Source organism: Gambusia affinis, linkage group LG14 (assembly GCF_019740435.1).
Source record: "Gambusia affinis linkage group LG14, SWU_Gaff_1.0, whole genome shotgun sequence".
Classification (NCBI taxonomy): Eukaryota; Metazoa; Chordata; class Actinopteri; order Cyprinodontiformes; family Poeciliidae; genus Gambusia; species Gambusia affinis.
The window spans coordinates 7,987,038-8,011,067 of NC_057881.1; the positions used below are offsets into that span (position 1 = coordinate 7,987,038).

Consider the following 24,030-nt stretch of genomic DNA (forward strand, 5'->3'; position numbering starts at 1 on the left):
GTTATGATAATGAACATAATTTATTTATTAAGAGACCAAAAACTGCAAAATGATCAGTTTCTCTGATTTTACTTAGAATAGAATAGAAGTACTTTATTCAACCCAGCAGGGAAATTACTTCATAGTTGCAGCACAGAGACAAGACACAGAAACAACTAGTTGTAGATAAATAAAATAAAATATAAAATGCTATAAATTGTAAATTGTAAACCTATACACTTTTATAGGTTTATGTTTGAGTAAAATGAACATTGTTCTTTTATTCTATGAACTACTGACAACATGTCTCTGAAATTCCAAGCAAAAATTTAGTATTTATTAGCAGAAAATGAGAAATGGTCAAATAACCAAAAGGATGCAGTGTGTCCAGACCTCAAATAATGCAAAGAAAACAAGTTGATATTCATTTAGGAACAACAATACTAATGTTTTAACTTAGGAAAAGTTCAGAGATCAATATTTGGTGAAATATCAGGAGGTTTTCAATGTGGTTCAATTCAGTGGACTCTAAGTTTTTACAGAGCTGTATGTCATTATGTCTTAAACTATGTTTTTATCCTTTTTATGCTATACTTTTATGTTTTTCATTTTAACCCCCCACCCAAAAATAATAAACAAAATTATTATTCTTCAAAAATTACAATAATCTTTCTATAATATATATTCATCAAAAAGTATAACTTGCCTTTTTTCAACTATTATTTCACATTAGCAGCTCTAAATTAGTTTTTGTTTGTTAAACTCACCTAAAAATTGACCCTTTAAATTATAAAAGTTGTAAATGTATACGTACAGTTGAAAGCAGATATTTTTATACAGCATGAGAAAGACATACCTTTTTATTTCTGACATAACATTAGAACCATTACTTAAGGTTTTGTACCAGAAGTAATAAGAAAAAAAGGCCATAATTTTCTCACCCGTCCAAATTACTTTTCAGATTAAAGTAAATTTTTATTTAGTTTGAATATTAGGAGGCGGTAGAAATACAAAATACAAGTTAATTAAGGTCCGGATTCAGGCTTTGGGGAGTTATCATGTTATTTTCTGGTGTTGGTTCACTGAGTTTTGTTAAATCAAAAGCCTTTGCAGTCATCTACTAAGAAATGTTTTGCTGCCAACCTTTAAAGGGAAATTGGTTTAGGATTTGGCACCTGCCCACACAGTCCCATCATACTAATACTTTAATAACCAGGAGATTACTGTGATGGAGCTGGACTAATCTAAACTTTTTAGAGAGTTTATAGAGTAATTTGAGAGGAAGACGAGTTGAAAGCTGATTTTACAGCAACCTGGGCTTCCTGTCACAGGCTGATCTCCCCCAGCTGTTTATTCACTTTTAGTAAAGTTAATAAATGTTTACATCCTTGCAAAAAGCCTGTTATTGTTCACAGATACGAGCACATTTTTTAGTATTCTGCTCAGCTGCACATTTCTTTGAATTAGTGTGTTTTCTAAACAATGACATTTTTTAGTATGCTGTAATTTTGCCCTTACTGTACATTCTTTTCTTACTTTATGATATGTCCCCACTAAGTGACAATAAAAGTTATTTTTGTTCTATTTTTAAGTAGGTCAACATTTCAGAATATATATTTTTTATTATTATGTTTTGTATTTGGTCTTATGTAGGTTGCTAATTTTCAGAGAAATGTAACATTGAGTTTTTTGTATAATTTAATTTCATCAAAATAATAAGATAAATTCAGTGTATCAAATCAGTGTTTTTCAGTTTAATTTGTAAAACAATAAACCTTTAGATTATATTCAAATTTCCTTTTTTTCTTTTACATGTCAAGTTCTAGTAATGATAAACAGTGTGTGTGTATGGAGCATCCTTGATGCCCTTAAATCCCAGTTTTGGCTGTCAGATGCTTTGGGAACTGCCTGATAACACTGTTGCTCTAAATGCAATAGACCCCCCTATGGAAAAACATGCATTTTTATTGTAGTTATTTATTCTTTTGTCGTACTTGGAATGTTTTCCATTTTTAAAATCTATAACACATTAATCAAATGAACTGATCTCATTTTAAAGTTCTCTAAAACTGCACTTCATGGTATCAAACATCAAGACGGGATAAATAACAGCTTTTCGTATTGTTTCGAAATATATAGACTCTTCTTGAATGAAGTACTTTTCCCTCACAATTTTTATTTTTCAAATAATATTAATAATTGTCACATTTGTCGTTTCTGTTGAGGTCCCAAACGGCTCCCATCGCACGAAATTCACCCAGTAGCCGTTGACGGCTCTTTAGGTGACGGATTGAGTCCAGAATCAACAATTTTCTTTTCCCGTTTTCGTTTATTTTTTTAGGGGGGGAAAAGGAACAAGAAAGTAAGCCGAACACCTCCTGTTATCTTGTACAGTATAGATCTAACTAAAGTTGGAGGCAGTTGTTGCAAAGACGTTTTCTTTCCGTGTGTCTCTGCGTGTCTTTGCAGGAGGTTAGAAAGCTACACCGTAGCAGCGAAGCTAAGCTTATTCTGCGAAACAACCTCGAGACAAGTCGGGACAAGACCAGGTCAGTGGATGGACATTTCCAATACGCTATTAACTCTTCGGTTACGTTAATCTGAACCCGAGTATGTCCTTGTTACCCCTGATGGTTAGCTAAAACGACGTTCTGTAGAGAAGCAGTGATATTTTTCTGTCTTTATTGTTGTTGTTAGCCAACGGTCATGTAGCATAGCTTGGGAGTTTGATTTGAAAAGGACGCGTTGGCTGTTCAATTGGGGAATGTTTTTGCTTGTTATATGCTACATATGAGATGTTTAAGTAGTTTCTGGTGTGATTGGGTGTTAAGGATCAAAAACTACGCAGCAGATGTTACCGGATAAACGATAGCTTGGTTTGAGGCTACTCGTAGCTTCGGCTAGCCTACCCTGCTTCTTAACATACACTGCCATCACTTAAATTAACATGTTGTACAACTTATTTATAAAATAAGTAGAATTATATGCCTACGTTGCTTGTATTTTAATGATTTCAGCTGGTGAGTTGTGTTTACAGTGCTAGGTTTCAACCGTCCTACGTTAACGGCTTTAGGCCGTTCTCCTCCGCCATTTTGTTTTGTCCGCTAATAAAATCGTTTGTTCTGCTTCATCTCTGTTGCCATCTGTGAATGAGCGTAGTGAACGCGTCCGGGTGTAATATGAGCGTGTGCTGGAATAGAGCGGGTCGTTTTGGGGGAGTAGTGGACCTCTCAGAGCTGCTGTAGGTGTTGAAAGTGTGTTATGAAACAACGCAGCTCCCCTCCTCCCCAAAGAGAACAGAGAGGGCCTGTGTGTAAAGGCAGCTAACCATGATTAGCTACAACATACATTGGTTTTTCACCATCACACTTCAGTGCAGGGCTGCAGGTGGACGTTTTGTAGCTGTGGACTGATTATTCTCTCTCTCCTCAAAGATCATTGCCACCCGTGGCTGACTGGAGTTTAGCAGGCCCTCTTTGTACGTTTGGTCCCCTGTTAATCCCCGTACAACACGTAGTTCACCAGCCATCCCACGACCTAATTTTCTAATCTCATCTGGCTATTGAGGCTCGCTGGACTGCTGCTGTTCTATGATCACAATGTAAAACCATCAGTTTGGACGTGAATCTATATTTGTTTGTCTTTTATCAGACAGATAGTAATGCACCAATTAAATCAGTTGTTCAGTTTTCCTTTGATCAGCATTGATTGTTAAATGCATCAGAATTGAAATTTAAGCACATCGACAAACATAATGTTCTGTGGTTGCAAAATCAGACAAAGATTAGGGATATTTTTGGTGAATAAATTAAATTGATCTTGTAATGATTTTATCTTTCCTTTGGGTTCAAAATTATTTACCTTTTTTATCATAGACTGTAACGGAAATGTTTTTCTTTACAGAAACAAATGAAGCCTGGCAGGCCACCAGGCTTTATTTGTGCCCCACCAAGCTAAGCATTAGTTATCTTTTTATGTTTGCATTTTGTAGGACTTTATAGTTGGTGTTCAGATGTTAGTCTTCAAATTACACATAATTAACTATTGATATTTCTAAAAATTCCTGTCAACTTTAAACATTTTTTCGGTCCACTGGTTGACTGACTGGGGGAAACCCTGCTTTATAATCAATGTTTGGTGCATTCTACTGTTGAGTTAAAATTACACAAATTACTTTTTATTGGTTATAGGCCTTAAAAAGGGATTTTCAGTTAGTAGGTGAGGGCAGCTCTGGGTCGTTTGCTTCCTGTTTGAGGCTCCTGGTCTCAGGTAGAGGTGGGCGATGTGGAGTTATTAGATTGTGAAAAGAGCCACACAATATATTCAATCATTGTCGTTATTGTGTGTTCAGTGTGGGCAGTATCACAATTGGATGCTGTATTGTTGATGAACCTCCGGTGTCTTCAGTGGTTTTACCTTGTGTAGGTTCTTTGTGACCTGAAACACAAAGAACATAATTATGATCATAGAGGAGAGAGGCTGAGAAAATGTAATTTAAACGCTTTCTACGTACAACAATATTATTACTATGTCTTATTCCCTTGACATTATGCATTCATATTTATGAAGAATTAATATGTAGGTGGCCAGCCAAAATGGAGAGGTGATAATATTGTCTACAGGGCAGAATCTGTATGTCTTTCTACGCTCTTCCTCTGACTCATCAGTTTTATTTAATCTTTTAGCTTCATAAAAGGGTGGAAATTAATTAATTTAACTCTAATAAATGTAGCACATGTTATCGCATCAGTGTGCTCCACATGCTCTTATTAGTCCTGATTTTGTTTCATATATTGTTTTGCTGTTAGTCATTATATTAAACTAATAAAAAACAAATGAATTGCTCCTTGATGTGCTGCTTTGGCAGTACCTGTCGATAAAATGGTCAACATTTCTTCCCATTTGTTGGATATTTAAGTGTAAAAACATTTAGTTTGGCATACTGAAAAGATGCAGTCTCTGCTGTTTGAGTTAACTATTTCACATATTAGGAGGGGATTGCAACTATCATGTATTATGCCAGATTACTTACTTCTGGTGAAATCACATACACTGGTACCTGAACTATAGTTTGGTTGCAGAGTGCAGGTATGTTTCTTATGTCAAATATAAACTTTGTGAAGGGGGATCTATAGCAGCAGTATAAAGAAAACTCCTATTTATTTTTGCTCACTTGGAGTGATCAGTGGTTCCAGAGTGACCACTTTGATATTTCACACCTCACATTAGAGTTGTGTCTTTAGGTAGAAAACATTGGGATAAGAATAACTAATGCAGTTCTTAAAGATTCAAATGCATTTTTATTTTAATTTTATTTTTTTACCCAGCATATGTTGACTAACATGCTGGGATGGTTAGTGATAGACCTGAGTTTACCTCTGACCATCATCTCAAGCTCCACTCAGTAGCATAACTTTGTATTATGCTGAAAACTCTTGAATTTCTTTTCGTCCCAGCATTGGGAACAGTTTTACCCAACATTATTCTTACAATAATATTTTAATTTTGCCAGTGTGTTTTTTTTCTTTCTGTCTGGCTGGCAGTAATCTGAACATAACAATCTTAAAATATGCTAAAAGCTTGATTGATTCAGGCCCCGTAATGCCAACGAAGTGTCTTCCACTGATTATTTTCAATATGCTGCGTTGTGTTTTTTTATTGGTACCCTGTGTACATTAAAATTAATCTTTTTGTAGGTGTTTGTGTCACTTTCTAACTGAAATAAACTGGTAGGGTTAAAAAACTACCTTTGTCAGAGATATGAATATTTCTGAACATAATTGTATATGACATGATTTATTTTTTTAATAAAGCTTTTAATATTTCTTTCCTTAAGTTGGTTTACGTAACACCTTTTTGGTGTTTCTGAAGCCATATTTCAGATTGGATGAGCTCTCTGTTTTGTTTTAGTTTTTATTACTCGTGTTATTATTATAATAAAGTATTACACATCCTACATTCGTCTTTTTTTGGCTTTAAAGCTTTGCTTCTCATCATGGTCAAGCAGTACGGGTTAGAATTGTTTTACACTTTTCAGAATAAGTGATGAAGACCCAATTGGAGCGTAATGGACGCTGTTCGGCATCGATGTTTAAAGCAGTCGGAGGTTAGAGCAGCAGCTGAATCCTGCCGGAGTGGACAGATGTCCACGCTGGGTGTTTTTTATTGATGATGCTCATCAAACGGAGTTTAATCTGAACGCTCGCTGGTCGCCATGAACCCGTCTCCAGGCCAGGGGAGGAAATAACTTGCAACGTGTTGCCATAGTGATCTGGATCCTGCGTTTCAGTCTCTTCAGACTGTTGCCAGTAATGAACACGGCGCTGCATTAAGCCCGTTCTACCACAATGCTGAAATCGACCCGCAGGCAATTAGTGCCGTTATGATGATGATGTGAAATATTTGCGCTGTGTTCAAAGGGTCGTGCAGTTTAGTTTAATTGTGACTGAAGATATATTTATTAAAAATAAAAAACTCATTGCTAACGGCTTCACCAACTTGAGCAGCACTATTTGCTGCAGACCTGATGAGCTCTCCCTTTTTATCAGGCTTAAAATTAAAATATATTCACTATGATACAGTAATGTCTGCCTTTTTACATGTTTTAAAATATTAATGTGTTTTGAGTGAAGTCCACTTAAATGTTAGTAATTAAGATGCTCAGGAATCCTACACTGGAGATGGGCTTAATTTCAAATAATTTACAGCATTAATTTCTTACATCATTGTATTACATAATTTCTAAAGGAAAATTAGATACGAAAAATTGCCTTAATGAAAATATGTTTAATATTGGTGAGGGGTAATTATTGTATTGTTTATCCTTGAATACATTCAGATTACTTTTTTTTTCTTGCTGTTTTCTCCTTTGTTGTTTTCATAATGGCATTATTAAATATATAAAACATTAAAATAGGATTAAATGCAGTTATTGTGTGATCAAAGTCACATTTCTTTATGGTGCCCTAAAGAGGTGTTTTTAAAAATGTTTTTATTGTTGTAAAACAGTCATAAAATTACCTAAAAACACTGCAGATAAGTTTTAAGTATGTTTTTTTTTTTTTTTATCATTGTCACAATAATAACAAAATATTGTGATTAAAATGTTAGGTGCATATCGCCTTTCCCTGTTTAATACCTGCTTAAAGTGTTTTAATTTTCCAAAAAGAAAATCAATTGAGCAAATCTGTAGAATACAACTGTGAATAAGTTATTTTATTTGTGCAAAAATTATATTTTCCACCTTAGATTACGGTTAAATAGGTGTACCTTCATACATTTTAATTTAATAGTCTTCATAGTTTCTGTTTTTTTACCTAAAAATACCTGCACATCATTATTGAACATGTTTATTTGTTGTGTTAAGATAATCTAAATATTTTCATTTGTAAAGATGAGTGATTTATTGTTAAGTATTATTTAAAAACAATAACAAATTAAAAAATGTTACAGAAGTCAGTCTTTTGCTATTCTCTTTGTAGTTTAGTTTTGCCAAAGTAATAATCTGGTTAAACTGTAAAGCACATTGTTCCATTTCACCAATTAGGCTGTTACTATTATGCAGAAATTAAGTTACTTTGAAAAATGTTGGAATCTGGTATTTTTACAAGTGCAAGTGAGAGAAAAAAATACAGAGATGAAACTGCATTTATTCCACTAGATGAATAGATTAGTCTTTCTTCAGTGTGATGCATTTATAAAGCCAACAAACCTCAAACGAACCGTCATATTTTATGCTCTGACGTTTCCTGTCATTTTCGACTCTCGCAGACTTTCTCTCTCTGTTTCCTGAGCATCCCTGGTGTCGGGTCGCTCACCGTCTCTCCCTCCTTGTCCCCCAGTCTCAGGGCTCACCATACTCAATGAGCGGACAGCGCAATGTCAGAGCGCTCTGGGCAAACTGCAAAGGGGAAGGAAGGCAAAACCAAGTATGCGTCTCTCAACTTGTTTGATACATACAAAGGAAAGAGCCTTGAAACACAAAAGCCTGTTGGTGAGTATTTGCTCCGTGTCGCGTTGTTTACACATCAAAGAGAAATCTTTTTTGAAGGATCTATTTTTAGTTCTCTACAGACGACCTGCTCATTCATGCTTCAGGTCTGTCTTGATTTCTGCTGCAACCTTGTTGCACAACTTTGTTGAGTCTCTCATTGATCTTTTAGGCATCTTTGAACGTACTGTCTTTGTTTTGCAGCAATAGTTACACCTCTGAATACTAGGGGTGCACTGATTTATCGACCTTCTGATTTCCTTAATTTTGGGAGGTTGATGATTGGCTGATACTTGGATGTGAAACTGATCTTATCTACCTCAGCAAAGGTTTAAAAATCGATGACTGTGCTCTTCTGCTGTACAGCGAGAGAAGACTGACTGACAGATCAGGTTTGAATGTTTGCGGTTAACAATTTTCAGAGAAAATGAAAATAATCGGCCAAAATCGGAATCGGCAGGTCAGGCTTTTTACAGATTGGTAATCTGCCATGGGCCAGAAAACTGCAATCGGTGCACCCTTTCAAAATACGAGAAGGTTGTGTTGTAAATTATAACGAGCATAAACTGATACAAATGTAACTAGTTATATTTTATTCAGGGGTTCGCCATTAGACTTCCAGGAACACACATCTCTCCTGTGTCGTTGTTGTGTCTGAATTTAGAAACCCATGTCTAAAAATTGTTACTCTACATCCCACCAAGCCTGTGACCTTAGTTCTTCCTCGCCTGAGTTGCATATTCAACAGAGCTGGCAGCAAACTTGATCCCTGTCATTTGCCCAGTCCGTACGCTGAGTAGATACGGCAGGCGTCACGTTTCAATGGTCCCTCTGTGCTCATGGCCCTCTGTCCCCTCGCCAGTTCCCCCCCGCCATGGCCTGCAGTCTCTTGGTAAAGTTGCCTCCGCGCGGCGCATGCCACCACCTGCCAACCTGCCTAGTCTGAAGGCGGAGAACAAAGGCAACGACCCCAACGTCTCGCTCGTTCCCAAAGACGGCACAGGATGGGCAAGCAAACAGGAACCAGCAGACCCAAAGAGGTAAAGTGGGAATGTTTGTCCGTATTTTATTTTATTTTTTTACTTTTTATTTAAAGTTTTTATATAATTGAACATTGACAATTCTCCATATTCATGGAACAAACAAATATACCTGGAATTGTGAAAGCATAAAAAATACATCAAGAGAAAAATAAATTGAAATTTGAAAATTAATTATATGATTTAACATAGTCTCCAATAAGTAAAACAGAGAATTTGAACCTTCATCTCCAAAATGTTCTCCTCCTCTGCCTTAATGTCCCTTCAGTAAGTTTGTCTGTAAGATTTCCTACTTTTCCATGTTTCCTCTAACGATACTTGTTGGTTGTCTGGGACTCGTTAGGCTCAACTCTGACTCATTTTTTATATTTTTGTTGTTGTTTTGGTCAACAGTACCGATGCATTGTCAGCACCGCAGCCGGAATCGCAGCAGCCTGTGGCTTCACAGATAGCTGCACCGACCCGCCCGAGAACCCCACCAATTTCAGAGGTAAGACGCACATCCTGCTTCAAACATAAAACAAAAACACACAAGTCTGATGTTGGTGTGTTTGTGCTCTCCTCAGGCTCTGGCCCCACCTTCAACACAGGCCGTAGGGGCAAGGTCGTGGGCACAGGCCAGCGTTACACATGGAACACAAGGGGATGGTGAGTCCAGATTCAACTACTCCCTGTTTCCTCCATGTTCTCTTTGTTGCCACCAAGTGTCCTTAGGTCTGTCACAATAAGCAATAAATCAATTAATCACATGATAGATCCAAACAAACTCAATGATTTCCATTTGTATGATTTATAATTTATTTATTTTTGTTCTCTCTACCAAAAACTGGACAATAAAAGTCTCCAGTCTGGTGCTTTGGGTTCAACTAGCTGCTATGTTTACAGAGGCTTCATAATTCACTTTACTTGTTTAGGATTTGTTTATTTATTATTTAAAATGTCTTCCAGTGTCTGTTAGTTAGAATTTAAAGTTTATTGATCTTTTAGAATGTGTTGATACATATTTATCACAATAACGTCTAGAGCAACATATGGTCCAGTGGTGACGGGTCTAAGTGTCCTTCCTCACCTGGTCTGCAGGTGGAAAGGGATCAAACCTACCGTCGCCGTTCTCTCGCGAGGAATTTCCCACCCTGCAGTCGGCTGGCGACCAGGACAAAGCTGGCAGAGAACCGGCCACTGCAGATCAGTGGTATGGGCCCGGACCAAGCCTCCGCCCCCAGAGTGAGCGCTCACTGCAACGCCTGCTTCAGTCCTGTCACCGTGCCCCCATCCTCCCACGTCTAACCGACGCTTTGTGGTTTTGTTTTTGTCGTTGTTGCCAGACGTTACAAGTTGGCGGGACGGTGGGGGCCGAGCCTTGGCGCCCACCCTGCCTGGGGAGGGGGCAGCGGAGGGGGGCACAGGTGGAGCGCTGGTGATGGATGGGGCAGCTGGGGTCCCCCATCCAAACCCCCAGATCCAAGGGCCACCTAGGAATCCCCCTGCAGGCAGCCCCGCCTTGCCCCTGCCCCAGCCCCCCGTGGGGCCCGGGTTTCCTCCATATCGAGGGATCATGCCACCCTTCGTACGTTTTCTTTTTTACTACCGCCATCTTATAAAAAAAAAAAAGAGTTTAACCAGGGCTTTTAATGTTTATTTGTTTGTAGATGTATCCCCCTTACCTCCCGTTCCCAGGCCCCTATGGCCCTCAGGGGCCCTACAGGTACCCGCCACCTGGGGAGGGGCCACCTCCAAGGTGTGTATCCAAATACTTTCTGTTCACCTGTTGGAATCAGTTATTCCAGCATTTTGATCGTTTTTTTCTTTCTTTCTTCTTCCAGGTTCTCTCGTGGACAGGGGCCTGACAGCAGGGCCCAGGGTGGCCCTCGGGATTCAGGGGAAGCGGTGAAACGCCCCTCCATCTTGAAGCAGGACGACCTGAAGGAGCTGGACGAGCTGGATCACGATGGAGACGATGGCTGGGCAGGTACGGAAAAAGAGGTTCTGTCGCAGCTCTTAAACAAATCAGATAAATGTTGTCGGGATAAAATGGTGCCGAGGTTTTCATATTTTCTCTAGAATTAGTGCTTCTTTGTTGTAAATGTTTAAGAAACGAGCGTCAGTGAAATTGTATGAATTGAAATGCGTCATGGCTGCATTTGACCAGTTTTATTATGTTCGTAGAAATGTGTTTAATAAATGATTTACTCTTCAACATAAAAAATCTGTTCTTTCTGCTTTGCAGAAGTGTTTTCCCTTTGGAGCTTCTTTACATTTTGTGGAGATAAATCCACAAATTTCAGTATTTTTACTGGGATTTTGCAAGACAGACCAACACTAAGGCCTGGATAGTCAGGGAGTTTGTTTACTATTTACTCTGAAACCTACCAGTTACTTTCAGCAGAAACTAATTTGCAAATAGAGCCCACCTGTGCGTAATTTAATCTCAATATAAATCCAGCTGTTCTGTGGAGGCTTCAGAGGTTTGTTAGAGAATAACAGTGAATAAACAGTTTCATCAAGACCAAGGAACTCTGCTTGAGATGTTTTAAAAATAAATATGTACAATTTTCAGTCTCTACAATTGAAGGCTGGTGGAGACATACTGGAAAAGTTGCAGCAAAATGCATGCCACACTTCTCAGATTTTTAGTTCTAAAGCATTTATTAAAAAGTCCATAATTTTCCTTCCACTTTGCATATATATAGAACCTAGTGAAGCTTCGAATTAAAATGTGGTTTCAAGGAATGTGGCTATTTCTCCGAGACGCCATGACGACGTAGAGCAGCTCTGTTTCGTTTTAGTTTCCAGTCCCATTAAATTCCCTTCTAAAGCATCGCAGTGGAAAACATCTTTATTTATGCCAGTAAATAATTAAGGAGCTGATGGGATAGTGATAGTGAATGAGTTTGATGCTTTTGTGAATATCACATTTCTTGCTTATCAAAGCAGAGTGGTTCATGTGGCTACAAACACACGGGGTAAAAAGAGAGGCAGGGAATCAAATTGATGTGAGTGATGAGCGCTGAGTGAACGCTGCGTACAGAAGCGACGCTGAAGCTGCTTCCTGTCTGAACAGGGGCGAATGAGGAGATTGATTACTCCGCCAAGCTGAAATTCAGTGACGATGAAGCTGATGAAGAGGGAGACGAAGACAAAAAGGAGAGCAAGAATGACTCGCGGTACGTGAACAAGTAGGTCTATTTGTTCACGAGGTTTGATACTGAATGTATTCAGGGTTTTACTGTGGTTTACTCTGCATGTTTGACGTTCCTCCTCAGTGAGCAGCAGAGGTCCCAGGACGCTCCCACTGCAAACTCTCACTCCCGAGCCTCGGACAGCGGCGGGGAAAGTCGCCACACACCTCCCTCGAACGTTGACGGCGCCCCACAGCCCCCCTCCAGCAAGCCAGGATGGGCCGAGGAGGGAAGCGGCGGCTGGGGAAACCAGGGGGCGCCTTCCAGCTATCAGGTGGGAAGTCAGACCGCAGCAACCAGCTACTCTGCAAGGCACTGCTAAATCTGGAAATGTAGAACTCTGTAGAAACAACAAAATCACACAAGCTTACCAAGTATTTTTGGTTTAGTTTCCAGTACATTTGAAACAAGACAAAACTAACATATAAGTAACTTTTCAGCAAGAAACAGGAGCATGTTTTCAGTGAATAATTCCTTAATATCGATGAAAAAGTTCCAGTTCCACTGGCAGATTGTTTCGTCTCTAACATGGGAAAATATCTCATTATAATTTTGTTTCATTGTGATCATATTTTTTGCTCTTAGAAAGAAACAGCCTCCTCCAAAAATTTTTGCAGTGGTGTCAAAACTAGCTTTGGGTATCGGCATGAAGTTTGAAATTTGAACATCGCAACCGAACACCCTAGTTATTGATCCTTATTGATGAGAAGCAATCAGGGCCCCAGTCTGATGCCTGTGATTGGACCTGGACCTCCCTGCTGTTTGATGCTGCTGTCAGTGCAGATTATGGCTAACCGTGTCTGCCTGTATACAGGGGCGCAGGCCTGGATTGGGTGGCCCCCGGGAGCAGCCCTCCCCCCCACCTGGGCCGCTCCTCGGACCAGGGCCCTACTCCTTTTATCGACAGGTAGACGTTTGAACAGAGCCTCATAGATCAGCCATTCCTGCCATGAACTCATCCACCGCCTGCAGAGTGTATGGGTCAGCCATCTTTGCAGATGTATCTCAGTAAATTAGAAGCTCACAGCAGGTTCAGTAATTTCGTTCCAAGAAAGGAGATTCAAAACACACAGTGATCTATTTCAAGTTTTTGTTTTAATGAAAGTACAGAATTCAGTTTCCCATAAATGTAAAATATTAAATGTATGCCAATAAAAATGGATTCTTAACACAAAAATTGTGTTCATTTGGACCTTGGTTTCCAAACAAAATTCAAAACTTACTTCATCTGAAAAGATTCATTTGGACATCTGAGTTCTTCCTTCCACTCAACTTTCCATTACGATGCTTTTGATAAAGCTCTGTGAAAAGCTAACTTCTATAGCAATGACAAATTGAAGCTTATGCAGCAGGAACACAGAAAACACTGTGTATCCTGTAACGAAACAATCCCTTTTTTATCCATATTATGTACCACAGAAACTGAATTTTTTTATTTTTTTCAAAATTAACAGAAATAAATGCTTGAAATATATCAGCGTGTGATGAATCTTGAGTTTAAAATTTTGAATTAAATCCCTCCAGTACGTCTTTGATGATGTAATTTAATGAGATGCACCTGTTTTAGTTTTAAATCCGCTCTTTTGTTCTTCAGTTTTGTCTCTGTTTGATATTCATTCATTGGACATTTTATGACACATTCCAGCTGAGTCATCTTCAGGACTAAACTCTTCATCGTTGCACATTGAAACCTTTTTGTAACTCTGCAGGACCGGCCGCACGGCCAGGTTTCGCTCCTCGGCCCGGGAAAACCCGCCGCTGCCGCCGCCCAGCTCCAGCCTGGACCAGCGGGTCCGGCCGCCTCCTCTCAGCCCGGCCTGCTGGTCCACGCCTCCCAGGGAGACGACGAAGACGAGACCTGGCGTCAGCGCCGGCAGCAGTCCTCCTCTGAGATCTCTGCGGCCGTTGAGAGAGCCCGTCGCCGACGCGAGGAGGAGGAACGCAGGATGGAGGAGGAGCGACGGGCCGCCTGCGCCGAGAAGCTGAAGAGGCTCGACGAGAAGCAGCAGCAGGGCAGCGGCCCGGCAGCCGGCGCCGCCGGCAGCAGCAGCAAGACCCCCAGCCTCGACGGGAACTCTACCGCTGCTGCGGCCGGCAGCCCCAGTCCGTCGGTTTCGGCGTCCTCCCCGAATATCAGCCAGCCGGCCTCCCCATGCGTGGACCCCGAAGAGCCTCCGGTGCTGGCAGCCCAGTCCGGGTCCGGCTCTGGAGCGAGCGACCGCCGGCGAGCCAGCAGCAACAGCAGCTACGACTCCACTGCAGGTCAGCATCACAGGCAGGGTCTCCACTCAGCCTTAACAAGTTTTGTGTGTCTGAAATTACAGCTGCAGTATTAACTCTGCCAAAAATACGTAACTCACAGTTTAATCTGTCACCATGTTGACAGTCTGTGAAAAGATTGATCTCCTCCCTGAGCTGCTATTTCCATCTGAAGAATTACACTCTTGGTCAAAAAGAACCAATCAGAACCAGGAGGAAGATCTTAGCACTGTTAATAATGCTCGTGTACGTGCTTCTACATGTGCTAATGGTGGAGAAACCGTTCCAGGAAAACTGTTTATCTGCTGTCATTGGTGGTCATGCTAACTAGCCGCTAAAAACTCTTGCTAGCTTTTTTGTGTTTATCATAAATTAAGTGCAAATTTATCACTCATTGGCTAGATAATATTCATCTTTGCCATTATGCAGAAAGCTTCACATTATGTGGTTGAAGCTGTGAAGCTCCATATTCGTTGTGAGGAATGCAGAGCTGCTGCTAAGAGCCAGACAGACATCAGAAATTTCAGTTTTTGCAATGATTGATTTGTAACGCAGCATGTTCCCCCAACCATTCCCTACATTTCTAGGTTTTTCTTCAGTCTTAAATTTTATTCATGATGGCATTAATAAGGTTTTAAGAAGTCTTAAATTTGATTTCTTGATACCTGCAGTCATCCTGATTCAGCAAAGTCCTCTGTGGTTCACACAGGGAAGCTTTAACTACTGTTGTCCACCTGTGTGCAGATGTCCAGCAGTGTCCCCAGCCAGCTGTGTCCCAGCCACAGCAGCCCACTCTGGATGTCCCTCCGTCAGTGGAGAGTAAGGAGGAGTTCGTAGCCAGTCCTCACGTCCGTGCAGGAAGTGGCGGTGAAAGAGGCGTCGAGCCGGTGAAGATGGAGAGTTCTGGTGTAGGAGTGGGCCGTCAAGCCGCCGGTCCTCCTGGCCAGGGTTACTCCAAGTACCAGAAGTCTCTACCGCCTCGCTTTCAGAGGCAGCAGCAGGTCAGGGCTTGCCTTTGCTGCATTTTTTTAATTGATGCTCACACTGGATGTCCAGAAGGGTCTAACATGTCTCTGCTTTTCTTTGTGCAGGAGCAGCTTCTGAAGCAGCAGCAGCAGTGGCAGCAGCAGCAGCAGCACGGCCAGGCCTCCCAGAGTCAGCTGTCCCCCCAGCCCCAGGCGCCTCAGGGTCCGTCCCCAGGCTCCTCCCCTCAGCCGGGCCCTGGGCCGAAGCAGGGCGGACCTCTCTATCAGCCGGGCAGCATGGTGCGACCTCCACCTCTGCCCATGAATTTTGATCCTCGCTGGATTATGATGCCCTACATGGACCCTCGCGTGATGCAAGGTCGCCCTCCTCCCATGGAATATTATTCAGCTGGCATGCACCCGTCTGGTGAGTTGATGCAAGATCACAAAAAAACTCAACAATGAAACTCGGGCTGCATCTAATGGCTGTATTAGTAATCGATTATTCTGATTATTAATCAAGTAGTCAGACAAAAAACCTGGCACATTCAGCAGATGATTTATTTAACTGCTTAAAGTTATTTCACAAACTATTAGAAATGCATAAGAAAATGCAAATGCAACTACATTTTTAGTGAAAAATAATTTCACCATTGCAGGGCTTATTGGTCGTGAACGATCCGATTCAGGCGGCTCTGGTTCAGAACCTTTCGACAGGCAGCAGCAGCAGCAGCAGCATCCGGGCCACCCTCACCGTGGGACCCCCCCTATAGACCCAAAGCTGGCGTGGGGGCCGGAGGTGTTCCCTGGAGGAGCGGATAACCGCGGCCTGACGTCTCCGTTGAGACAGAAACAGGCGCTGGAGGAGGAGGATGTGGGGAAAGGGCCCAGGTATTCACGTTTGATGTTTCTGAACATTTGGTTTTAATTTAGATTTTTTTTTTTATGTATTTGGTGTGTTTTCACACCCGGTACTCCAGTAGAGGCCGTTGGATTGAGGACCAAAATTGCGACACTCGTTGCTTTTACACTGCTCTGCGTTAAACAAACCAAAACCTTTGAAAAACTTGTTCACAACCTCGTCGGTGGTGGCGCTTTACCAAGAACCACTGAAGGAAATTTTACAAAAAAGAAGACATGAAGAAAACATTCTTTTGGTAACACTTTATTTGAGGGGGTGAAATAAGTATCATTATTTACTGAATGACGCTTCATGACAACATTTGCAAACATTTATAAAGAATCCTTCATGTTCGTATCGGGTGTTATGTCATGTTTATGACAGTGTCATGTCAGACTTTTGCACACCCCTTCAAATAAAGTGTTACCTTTTCTTAATAAAATGTGGACAAAACTGGAGAAGTGTCAAATTTAATAGTTATCTGGTAAAAGACCCCGCTCCATTTCCTCTTCTTGTGCATTTGTTTTAGTTGTATTTACCCAGAATGCACTGCGCTATAGTCTGCCTCCTGCTTCCTTGTGCATTCAAATGGCACCGGAATTCACTTCAACCGTACGGACTCCTAGAGTTTGCTTTTTTGGTCCTCATCAGAGTTCTATTGTGCATTCACACCTCCTCAAACTAACTGGATTTTCTGGGCAAACTAGAGTTTGATTAAAGTGGACTAAACACGGCTGGTATGAATGCATCTTAAAATTATCTTCATCTTTGATTTCAGTTACTTGTAGGGTTTTAACTTATGTTTCTCTCTGTAGAAGTGACACTCCTCCACACCGCCTGCGCGACGGTGGACTGGGACCAGTTCAGCAGCCCAGCTCATCATCTGGGACTTCCAGTCAAACTCCTCCTCCTCCTGTTGGTGTGCAAGTTGGCAGCCAGGGAGGCACACACCACCCTCATCACTACATCGGAGGGCGGGGCAACTACAGCAACTTCCCCGACCAGGGTGCAAGGATGCCTCCCCACCCGCAGCAGAGGCAGGGCGAAAGAGGCAACCCGCCCCACGGCTTCACCCATCCAGATGACGGGTCTTCTCGAGGACCTCAGCAGGTGCAGATATGGGGAGCCCCACATTCTCGTAACGGCCGTGCAGACCTCCCCACCGTGGAGAGCAGCGCTCATCTTCCCCACCACCACAGCCACCACCATCAGCAGCCTCAGTTCTCCCTGAACCCCCACAAAGCAGAAAACAGTCGTGACAGGGCTGGCGAGGCTCCCGCCAAGAAGACGGACTCCTCTCCACCTCTTCACCAGCCATCCCTGTCATCCTCATGCTCCTCTTCTTCGTCCTCTGCCAGGGAGGATGGGAAAGTGGCCCAGCATCACCCGCCGCCTCTGAGGGAGGGTGAGGCTGGTTTAGGGGAGAGAGGCAGCAACAGTCACATGAAACCAGACAAACCAGGCCCCACGTTTCTGGCCCATTCCAGCCAAAACCCTCTTCAGCATGGCGGTCATAATCAGACTCAGCAGCATCCTCACTCTAAACCAAACCAAAGAGGAGGGCGTGAGCATAAAACGGAGACGCAGTGGGGCCCACGGCCCGGAAGCAACAGCATGGGTGGGGGATCCTCCCACGGCAGGAGGGGTAACAATGCAGGAGGAGGAAGAGGAGAGGATCCCTCCAGTACTCCATCAGACCACAAACCCTCCAACCAGACGGGAGGCAGCAACCCCAACAAGAGGGCTGGTCCAATCAAGAAGCCGCTCCTGAAGGAAATAAAGAGGGAAGGAGTGGAGGTTGATGGAGGAGACAAACAAGGCAAGGAGAAAGAGCAAGATGGCGGCCAACCCGTCTCCATGAAGCAGGATGCTTCCTCCATGCCCCAGAATGCCTCAACTGCAACAAAAGAGGAGCAGAACCATACGGCTAAAACCAGGAGTGGAGGGAAAGAACGGGCCTTTGGAGGTGGAGGAGGGTCCGGCAGAGGGTCCAAGGATGTAGACTCATTGTCTTCTGGGTTTCCCTCCAGGAGGGACAGAGATCGCTCCTTCGAAAGAGGCGGAGTGCCTGCGAAAGGGGGCAGACCCAGTCGGGGACGAGGAGGAGAGTTCTACCGCGGTGGCCGTGGTTACCGGGGTACGTACACTGCCAGTGCTGGACCAGCTGGCGGCGGTCGTGGTAGGATGGGAGCGAGGAGTGGAAGAGACTACCGCTCCTCTACTGGGGGCGGCCACCACCAAGAAGCCAAGGGTGACGGATCTGGTGTTCGGCACGGCCAGGACCGGTCTCAGCATAACCCGGCGAGAGCGAGGAATCGCAGCGAGACCCGCAGCGAGGGCTCAGAGTATGAAGAAATCCCCAAGAGGAGGAGGGAGCGAGGTTCGGAAACAGGCAGTGAGAGTGGGGGCAGTGACCTCGGTCACTCTGACAAGGAAGAACACCAGAAACCCAACTCCAAGAACTGTTCAGAGAACGCCGGAGCCACGGTGAACGTCTCTTCAGTGGCGCCCAGAGTTTCTCAGGCTCGCGTGTTCACCCCCAGGGGGGTTCCCTCTAGAAGGGGCCGGGGTGGAGGTGGCGGAGGGGGAAACATGTACAGGGGCAGTGGCACCGTTGGAGGGCCTGTTGGGGGTCACCGGGTTGGACCTGGCTCAGGTTCTTACGCCGGGTCATCAAAATCTGCCTCTTCAGGCCGGAAACAGCAAGGTCCACCTCAGACCTCTGGGCCCAAAGATCTGGGTCGAGGGGGGGGCACAGGAGAAAAGAAGGACAAGGTGGTAGATGGAGGTCAGAATCAGGGCCCCAACCCGCCTCCGCCATCTTTACCTGCCACGACTCCTCCTGCTGTGGCATCCGCTGAGAACGGAGGAGTGATCATCCAACAAGCTGCAACCAATCCCGCCCCAAACTCAGGAGGCCCAAATGCCCCCCCTGATCCTGCGAACCGGTGCCACCCTCCCGGTGGGTTCGACCGACCCCCAAGGCGACGCCGTCATGGCCGCTCTCAACACCAGCAGGACAAGCCTCCCCGCTTCCGCAGACTGAAGGAGCGAGAGAACGCCGCGCGCATCAACGGCGGTGTCGGCGTCATCGGCGGCGGCAGACCTTCGTCTCCTTCCCTGAATTCGGTTCAGGACAGTAACGGAGCTCCGGCGGCCGCCACCGTCGCAGGAAATGCCCCAAACCACAGCTCCACTCTCAGCAACAACAGCGGCGGGCAGCCCAACAACACAAACAGCCACCACCATCACCACTACAACCAGAGCAACGCTGCCCCAGCCCACGCCCAACACCACCACAACCACGGAGCCAAGTCTCCGGACTTCACCAACCAGAACTCGGACCAGGCCAACGAGGAGTGGGAAACCGCCTCCGAGAGCAGCGACTTCACCGAGTTCAGAGACAGGGACGCCGGAGGGGGGAAGTCCTACGTCTCCCACCATCACCACCACCCTGGTAGAGGTGGCGGCGGCGGACTGGTGGATCGAGATATGGCCGGTAAAGAGTCTTCTGCGAATAAACGAAGCTTCTCCAGCCAGCGTCCCGGGATGGAGCGACAGAACAGGAGGGTCAACACCGGAGGAGGCGGAGGGAGAGGCCCTCGCGGCCCCCCGGGCGGCGGCTCCGGTGGTCCCGCCAACGGAGGTGGCAACCGTGGGGAGAAACGTGGCAACTGGCCATCGCCCAAAAATAGGAAGTGATGGATTATTAAGATGTTTTGTTAGACGAGCCCACACACCCACCCTTCCATCTTAACCCCTTCTGATTGTTATTTCATGGCTTATCTGTTGACACCCCTCACACATTAGTGGATCGTGCCGTTTTATGGAGATGGTATTCATACTCACTTCAGCTGTTCCTTTTACATCCTGCGTACCGTCCGTTTATGTAGCACTGTCTCTTTGTTTGGTCTTGCTCTCCTTTAGTTCATGGACCCCCTTCGTTTTCTTTTTAACCGCCCTTTAACAAACACTGAGAAGCATGTGGCTGTATCGCTAAGCTATACGAGCACCAACACGGCAGAATTAAAATGTTTGCTTAGAAACCCTGAACATGTTTGGAATGGGTTAATTTTTCTATTTATATGTTCAGTTTCCACCACACTCTGACCTTGGGTGGGACTCGGGTAGCAAAGGCCTGCATTGGTTCCCTCATGGAGGCAGAAAACTTGTTTTTAATCTCTTCAGACCATACAAGGTTGAGGTTTCTGGTGGCTTTTGTTGCATTTTCAGTTGGATTTCAGCCCCACACATGAACATAGTTCTGTAAAGCAGGTCATTAAATTCTTCCCCGCTCACACTTTCCCCCTAATTCCTCCATGAAAAGATTGTCTGGTCACTCCTCGGTGCTCACCTCCACCTGCATTGATTTGTCGTTAGAATAAGTGTTTTTGTTCCTTGTTCAGATAGATGGTGTGAATTTTATTTTTGCTCTAAATCGTTAACCTGCTCTGATATTTCAGTAGTTATTAGTTGCTCCTTTATTTTTATTTTTCTCTCTGTAGAATTTATTTTTCTGGCCTCATCGTAGCATAATCCTTCCCTGCAAAAACCCCCAACTGAATAGAGTTTGATCAGATGTGTTTCCCCTGTGAGGACTGTACTGATAGCATGATGGCTTTATTTTAACAACCATTATTTCCTCAGCGATCGGCGTTTTTTTGTTTGGTTTTTTTTTTTTTCCCCCAATATCGTGAATTCTGACAGGAGAGGGAAAAAAATTCCTCCATCTAAACGCCGGTCCAGATGTTTAATGCAAATGTTTATTCTTCAGTAGATAACCGTATATGTTCAAATAAGCACTCCTTGTAGTATTTTTGTTTCATTTTCTTTTCTTTTTTGTTTCGTGGTAACGTGTTCGGGGATGTTACAGGACGGGTTTTGCCGTCCGGGCCCACAGAACGGAGCCAGTGTTGTACTTTTTTAAACCAATCCTCCCCTCTTTTCTCCGCTTACTGCCGCCATGCAGAGATCCGTCGCTCCTCGAAGGACTCGACGTCTGAGGGAGCAAAGCGATTTCTCGCCCGGCACACATGCAGACGGGGCGGGCCGTTAACCGGGACAATGCCGAACATGTGCAGTTCACACGATCCGTGGGATTTTTACTTGCAACAACAGCAACAACAACACCATCAAAAAATGGTGACCTGGAGTGATGTAGGATTACACTCGTAAAAAGTGTTTTTTTTGGGTTTTTTAATCACACGTAGGAGACGTAAAGCAGCTTATAACAGCATCCAAAGTGAACTAAAACGATTTCCTCATTTGCATCCATTCTGTCACTGCTGTAAGTTGGGGCTCTTGTTTGTTTACTGACAATAATTTTGAAGATTGTCTCTGGGATGTTGTGAGTAGGGCATTTGATGAACTGTGTGTGTGTGTGTGTGTGTGTGTGTGTGTGTGAACTCGCGCCCGTGTGCATGGGTCGGTGTGTGTTTTCTGGTGTTAATAACTCGGGGAAGGGGGGGCAGGGACTGGAGGGGTTAAGCGCACTTTCTGCCTTGTTTGCCCCCCCACCTCCCTCTCCTCTCCACATGTGATTTAACAGCTATAAATCTTCTTAAATACATCCACATGTATACATTCAGCCGTGTGTATATGTTCAGCATCCAAATGAAGACTCTCTGCAGTGGAGAATTGTCACTTTCTTTCTTGTAATTTAAAGCATCGGTTCTCCAGCAGGCGAGTGAAATTGGACGTTTTTATTTTTCACTCTGACTTCTTCTTAGCATGAAAACACCGCTGGGTGCTGCTTGCATTGCCTGTTACTGGTTTGTACATTGATAGCTGTACACTTAACACTGGCTCCAAGAGTCTCTCATCCCTCCTTCAACGTTGACGTGCACATTAATGTATGTACCCATGTTAAAAAGATGAACACCAGTCGTGTGTCCCAGCGAAAGATCTCTCAAAGATTGTATTATGTTTCCAGAAATACCGAGGTACACCGAGTGGTTCAAGCTGTTTTTAGCATTTATGGTTTTTAGTAAAAAAAAAAGAAAAAAAGGAGCCGTAATATACACACATGTATGTATATTGGTATGTATCTAAGTTTTGTCTACCCCAACTTACATTCCCACAAACAAATGTTGCAATTTTTAGTTCAAGGGAGCAATGTACAAGCAGAGAAGTGTCTTATTATAATAAAGTTATACAGAGAAGGCAAAAGTTAAATAAACTGCTTTTGATTTAATGGAAAATAATTGCAAGTGTCGTTATTGAAGTGACGTTTTCTCTGCAGCCGCATGAAGACTGGAAGTCTGGGTTCAGGTAACAAAATCAATCATCTCTATGTAGGTCTATTTAAATTCAAATATCACTGAAGTTAATTTAGTTTAAAAAACTTGACATTTTTTTCTTCATGGGGATTTGTATGAGATGTCTCTCACTGCAAAAACAAAATTTACCAAGTGTTTTGGTCTTTTTTTCTAGTGCAAATATTAAAGTACACGTGAAATAAAACCCACACTTACAAGAAATGTTTCAGCTAAATGTAGGAGCTCATTTTGAGTCAATAATTTCTTAACATTGATGAAAAAGTGCTAGTTCATCTGGCAGATTATTTCACATATTCTGTGGGGAAAAATGTCAGTACCATTTTCATCAATGTCAAAAAATTAACTTAAGGATTTTAAGTTAATTGAAGGAGCTTAAAACTTTTACCTTGCTGAAAAGTTGTTTTTAAAATAATTATGTCTTATCTCAAGTGTACTAAGATTTGCACTAGACAATAAACAAAAATGTGTCTAGTTTTTTATTTGGTTGTTTTGGAGTGAAAGGACGAAGTCAAACAATTTAAAGAGAGTTTATATATATATATATATATGTCTACAGTGCGGCTCTTTATTATTTTAGTGTGGTACAGTTATATGTGGTTGATTCAGAGTGTCAAAGATGTCGAGGTGCAAATGTTACTGATGAGGAACCTTTAAAAACAAAGTCTCCATGTTTTGTCTGCCATGTTTTTGTTCTTTCAATTTAACATCATAGTAAATAGGAGTACAAACATTAAATGACTCACTGAAAAACAGACTTGGTTCCATCCATTTATTAAATTTGACTAAATTAAAAAAAGCGAGAGACAGAAATCCTGACAAACTTGACCAACCTGGAAAGCTTAGTTGAAATAAAATGACAGAGCAACCAGCTGCTTGGAAACTAGAGCATTTTATGCTTTTTCTCTGGTGAAAATATGAAGATTTTTAATTTTCCGGCCAGATTTTGACTACCCAATACCTACTACTATGACGTTGTGCTTGACTGGATAGAAAACACCTTAGTAATACCTGGTCTCCATCCTGTGCTGGACTGATGCAGTAATTAATGATGAGGGAGTCCCAGACAAGAAAGGTTTACTCAACAGTTTTCAGTAGTCTGACATTAAAAGTCCTTATCTAATATTTTATATGTCCATATTTTATTTTAGTTAGTAAATAGATTGTTAATAATTTGTTTACATAAGATTTTTAACTTATTTTCAAAATTATTATCACAGGGGTATTTGCACAGTCTGTAATATTTTGTAATATTTTTTCAGGTCTGTATAAATATGTAAAATATTTTTAAGCTTTATTCCCTATGTAATTTACAAAAACTTGCATAGTGACATGTAACGTCTTCTTCGTTCCACTGTTTTTTATTTTTGCAATCGAAATTTAAATCTGCCTATATTAGAATCGTTTTCCATAAATCCATTATGATTTATGCTCAGGAATAG

At 42.7% G+C, this 24,030-nt stretch overlaps 1 protein-coding gene across 5 annotated transcripts; it reads left to right on the forward strand.

Moving 5' to 3' along the window:
* The first annotated feature begins 2,211 nt into the window (after positions 1–2,211).
* prrc2a (proline-rich coiled-coil 2A) lies at positions 2,212–22,513 on the forward strand. 5 transcript variants are annotated; one of them, XM_044138108.1, is made up of 19 exons: positions 2,212–2,341; positions 2,449–2,528; positions 7,821–7,972; positions 8,832–9,009; positions 9,403–9,499; positions 9,576–9,657; positions 10,090–10,233; positions 10,335–10,576; positions 10,659–10,747; positions 10,833–10,978; positions 12,071–12,185; positions 12,273–12,462; positions 13,003–13,095; positions 13,898–14,450; positions 15,192–15,448; positions 15,539–15,839; positions 16,072–16,303; positions 17,129–19,519; positions 21,423–22,513. In XM_044138108.1, exons 3-19 carry the CDS (start codon positions 7,858–7,860, stop codon positions 21,457–21,459), a joined length of 5,262 nt encoding a protein of 1,753 aa, XP_043994043.1. In that variant the 5' UTR covers positions 2,212–2,341; positions 2,449–2,528; positions 7,821–7,857; the 3' UTR covers positions 21,460–22,513. The 5 variants fall into 5 exon arrangements, with proteins under 5 accessions (XP_043994043.1, XP_043994039.1, XP_043994040.1 ...); XM_044138104.1 differs by having other exon boundaries at positions 17,129–22,513; XM_044138105.1 differs by having other exon boundaries at positions 12,071–12,173; positions 17,129–22,513.
* The last annotated feature ends 1,517 nt before the right edge of the window (positions 22,514–24,030 follow it).

Coding starts and splice junctions, on each gene's coding strand:
- prrc2a (XM_044138104.1), top strand. CDS start 7,858: ATGTCAGAGCGCTCTGGGCAAACTGCAAAGGGGAAGGAAGGCAAAACC. Junction 10,577..10,658: donor GAGGGATCATGCCACCCTTC/GTACGTTTTCTT, acceptor ATTTGTTTGTAG/ATGTATCCCCCTTACCTCCC. Junction 13,096..13,897: donor CCTACTCCTTTTATCGACAG/GTAGACGTTTGA, acceptor GTAACTCTGCAG/GACCGGCCGCACGGCCAGGT.